Source organism: Etheostoma spectabile, chromosome 21, assembly GCF_008692095.1.
Source record: "Etheostoma spectabile isolate EspeVRDwgs_2016 chromosome 21, UIUC_Espe_1.0, whole genome shotgun sequence".
In the NCBI taxonomy this organism is placed as follows: domain Eukaryota; kingdom Metazoa; phylum Chordata; class Actinopteri; order Perciformes; family Percidae; genus Etheostoma; species Etheostoma spectabile.
In genome coordinates, this window is record NC_045753.1 from 22,023,682 (window position 1) to 22,028,275 (window position 4,594).

Below are 4,594 nucleotides of genomic sequence, written 5' to 3' on the forward strand. Positions count from 1 at the left end.
CCCCTTTATTTTAAGGAAGAATATTTATGTACAAGACATTAATTCAGAAAGAAAACTGGTGTCCTTAAAAATGTTGGATTTTCCAATTTTTAATTAAGGCATTTTTTTTATTCCTCTTTTTAGTCAACTTCAGCATGAGTGTGTAAACTTATGCAAGCCACTGTATGTCATTGATGAGAGCATGAGTCAGCATAACCCACTGCTAGTGCTCAATGTGTCATTATGCATGGTCTTTGACAAAAAGGAACAATTCCCTTTTCCAAAAAAAAGTACTTTATTTGAATCTCTGAAAATGCAAACAGTGTTTTTTAGCGTCATAGAAAAATTAGTTTCATTTTAACATTTTACAGGATGTATAAAAAGTCCTTAAGGTGCCCCCAACCCCCATAAAATGAGTGTTAATAGTTGATAAAGTTTATAAATGTCTGACAGCAAGGAAATATTGAAAAGTAGGGCTTTGCTATACATTGTTTTACTATAGTCAGCTAAAGAGTAGTAATAGCTTTTGAGCTATTTTTTTTAAATATACATGTATATACAGTGGAAAGAAGTATTTGACACTGCAGATTGTGCCAGTTTTCCTACTGACAAAGCATGTAGAGGAAAGTTTATTAAAATCATAGGTACATGTCAACTGTGAGACGGAATCTAAAACAAATCACATTGTATGATTTTTAAATAATTTGCATTTTATTCCATGACATAAGTATTTGATGCATCAGAAAAGCAACTTAATATTTGGTACATAAACCTTTGTTTGCAATTACAGAGATGATCCGTTTCCTGTAGTTTTTGACCGGATTGACACGGCAGCAGGGATTTTGGCCCACTCCTCCATACGGACCTTCTCCAGGTCCTTCAGGTTTCAAGCTGTCGCTGGGCAACACGCACTTTCAGCTCCCTCCAAAGATTTTCTATTGGGTTCAGGTCAGGAGACTGGCTAGGACAGTCCAGGACCTTAAGAAGCTTCTTATGGAGCCACTCCTCAGTTGCCCTGGCTGTGTGTTTTGGGGAAGACCCAGCCACAACCCATCTTCAATGCTCTTATTGAGGGAAGGAGGTTTTTGGCCAAGATCTCGCGCTACATGGGCCCATCCATCCTCCCCTCAAAACGGTGCAGTCGTCCTGTCCCCTTTGCAGAAAAACATCACCAAACAATGTTTCCACCTCCATGCTTCACGGTCGGGATGGTGTTCTTGGGGTTGTACTCATCCTTCTTCTTCTTCCTCCAAACACGACGAGTGGAGTTCAGACCAAAAAGCTCTATTTTTGTCTCATCAGACCACATGACCTTCTCCCATTCCTCTTCTGGATCATCCAGATGTTCATTGGCAAACTTCAGACGGGCCTGGACATGCGCTGGTCTACAATTTTAGCCCTGATGTCCTTACACAGCTCTCTGGTCTTGGCCATTGTGGAGAGAATGGAGTCTGTTTGATTAAGTGTCTTGACACGTGTCTTTTATACAGGTAACGACAGGTCTGTGAGAGCCGGTATTCTTACTGGTTGGTAGGTGATCAAATACTTATGTCATGCAATAAAATGCAAACAAATTATTTAAAAATCATACAATGTGATTTTCTGGATTTTTGTTTTTAATTCTGTCTCTCACAGTTGAAGTGTACCTATGATAAAAAAATTACAGAGCTCTACATGCTTTGTAAGTAGGAAAACCTGCAAAATCAGCAGTGTCTCGAATACTTGTTCTCCCCACTGGGGTGTGTGTGTGTGTGTGTGTGTGTGTGTGTGTGTGTGTGTGTGTGTGTGTGGTTTGTGTGTGTTTGTGCGTAACAAGTGCGTGTGCGTGGTGCGTGTGCGTGTGCTTGTGCGCGCATATATTTAATTTTTATAAATAAATTCACTAAATAAATATTCCATGAATAAATATAAAAATAGAAATAGATTAAAAAAAATAACAAATATTAATTTAACAGATAAATACATAAATACCATGGTAAAAAAATAAGAATAAGGTATGTTTTGGACATGAACCAAAGTCAATGGTCAGCTCTCTGTGTCCTCCTCACTGCTGTGCTCCAGACTCCTGAGGAAGCGGACCGTGTCCTGCCCGAAGGACTGGAGCTGCACCAGGGTCAGGTGTGCTGCCACCTGAACCTCGTATTCTCCTGGCAGTCGCAAGGCTAAGGGGGTTGGTGAGGGCTGCACTGCAGCCTCTGCTCGAACTATTTTCAACATCTGCAAGGCACACAAAACAACATCATGACAGTGCCTCAAAAAAGTATTGTTTACCAAGAATGACAGTGATTTAGAGGGAGCATTCTACCTTATTGATCTGAATGACAAGGTCTCTGATGTCCGCCTGGAGCACAGTCACTTTGTCTTTGTTTTCTAGCCGAGGAGAGACGGAGCTCAGTAAGGCCCTGTGCAGCTGAAGACCCTCGGACATACGTGTCAAACTGGTCTCCTAATTGTAAAGAATAACAGCCAGCTGGTCACGTTATCTGTCCTTTAACACTCATTTCATTTCACAGACTAATTCCCCGGGTAAACGCTTACCAAAGTGAGATTCTCTGTAACTGTGAGTACAGGAGCAGAGGGGATGCCAATGATGGATGCCATCATCACAAGCTTTGAATTTTCCGCAGAATCAAGTTGCAGAGTCTGTGGTGGAGATATTGGGAGAACATTAATGTCGTGGATAGACTGCAGGTCGGCATGCAACAGGATGCACACATTGCCTTGATATGTGTTTGAAGGCCTATGTACTTCATCAAAATAACAGTGGTTCTCAGATCCTTTACTATAGTAAAAGTAGTGGTACCACAACAATGTAAATATACCCTATTACAAGTAAAAGTTGTGCAATAAAACTACTTTTAGCACTAGTATCAAAAGTTGAGTTGGGGTTGGGTTAATTTTTACTCTTCTTTACTTTTGGGTGGTTTAATCTGGATGATGCATCATATAGTTTTATGATAATAATATAGAAATAAGATCATTATGGCCTTCATCTGCCCTGTAAAGTTACTAGTTTCTATGTTAAATTACTGTTATGTAGTACAAGTTAAAATAGAAATACTCAAGTACCTCAAACTTACACCCAAGTACTTAGTGCAAATGAGTAAAACCTAAATGTGGGCAACTTCCACCACTGTGAAGGTTTTGGCAGGATTCAGGCAATAGATCTTTAGAATGTAGAGATTGATGCTGGTCCCTTTTAGCAGCACTAACTTATTCAACAGCCTGTCAGACTGGTACCATGGGCACAGTGCTCACTACCACGCCGTGGGCTCATAGACAGACCTGCACTGATTGATTAGCACCAACGCACAGCAGCCTAACAGAGCTCTGACTAAAACGAATCAAAGCGACACCACGCGAAAACCAGCACGTATCTCTTGTATCCCACCTCTGTGTGAATGCAGGATTTGTGTGTGTCGGGAATGGAGAGCAGGATCTTTTGAATCAAGCTGCGGCTCCTCTGCACGATCTCTTGAAACTGCGCACCCGCAACAAGCAGGTCCCTCTCCGGCAGAGGCGCGCTGCGGGCGAACACAGCCATGTAGCAGGGAATGGCGAAAACTGGAGAAGGAGAAGAAAAATCCAAACGTCACCGTCGAGGACTCGAAACAATCTCCTTTATACATCCAGCACAACGTGCGAGTGTGTGTGTGTGTGTGCGAGTGTGTGTGTGTGTGTGTGTGTGTGTGTGTGTGTGTGGCAGAAGAGGATAACAAGCAGAACAAAGCCTGTCTCTCTCCTCAGCAGCTCCTCTGGCTGCAGCACTGGGCAAGTTTCCCCCCCCCCACATGAGTTGAGAATAGTCACTGTAATGTGAAACCTAAGCAAAAGTGACTGGAACAGTTCAAGACAGGGAATAAGACTATTTGAGCAGATGTCAAATTCAAATAAAGAAACAATTTACTGATTTAAACAGGTCCAGATGCTTTAAAACTAACTGTGCAATAATACCAGAAAATAGATAATCCAAACACACTAGTGGCATACTTCCTTCCGAGTCTCTGCTGTGTCTGGAGATGATCCGCAGAGGAAGAGAAAGCAACATTTTACAGAGATTGCCTAACCACTACTCACCAATCAGAATGTTCATGGCTTGTGTTGAGGAATGTCTTTAAGTATTGACCTCAAGTGGACACTATCCATGATTGCTAGTACAAATAGATCTTATATATAGCAGGCCCATAGTGGGATTTCCCATCATTTGTCCATTTCAAGATTTTTTTTAAAAAGTTTTTATTTCTTGATGTCACAGCTTTAAGGCTAGTATGACTCCAAAAAAATGAAATGTAGTTTTTTTTGTGGGAAGAATATTTTCTTTCCTTATGATGTCTGTGGTCATTGTGCACATATTGACCCATTGTGATTCTTCTTTGTCAAATGACATGTGGTTTTACTCGCTATGAATAGACTGGGAAATTTAACAACCTAGATGTACACTCTAAACTCTGTGTTTCCCTGCCTGACATGACACAACAGCCAACCTATAACAAAACCTTAAAAATAGAGTATTATGACATTTGGAAATATTTTTTTTTAATTGTTGCCCCCCTGTTGCTGTCATTCGAAAGTTGTGAGTTTTGTCTTACCTGAATGTGTCCGTGATCAACACTGG

The 4,594-nt window shown here is 41.0% G+C and overlaps 1 protein-coding gene across 5 annotated transcripts; it reads right to left on the reverse strand.

Annotated features, from left to right (window-relative positions):
- Positions 1-1,824: 1,824 nt before the first annotated feature.
- csf3a (colony stimulating factor 3 (granulocyte) a) lies at positions 1,825-4,594 on the reverse strand. Of its 5 annotated transcripts, none has more exons than XM_032502976.1 (5): positions 4,569-4,594; positions 3,371-3,543; positions 2,518-2,622; positions 2,285-2,425; positions 1,825-2,196 (listed from the first exon to the last, which is right to left on the reverse strand). In XM_032502976.1, the coding sequence occupies exons 2-5, from the start codon at positions 3,521-3,523 to the stop codon at positions 2,005-2,007; spliced, it is 591 nt and encodes a 196-aa protein (XP_032358867.1). In that variant the 5' UTR covers positions 3,524-3,543; positions 4,569-4,594; the 3' UTR covers positions 1,825-2,004. The 5 variants fall into 5 exon arrangements, with proteins under 5 accessions (XP_032358867.1, XP_032358865.1, XP_032358862.1 ...); XM_032502974.1 differs by lacking the exon at positions 4,569-4,594 and adding an exon at positions 4,057-4,119; XM_032502971.1 differs by lacking the exon at positions 4,569-4,594 and adding an exon at positions 3,970-4,027.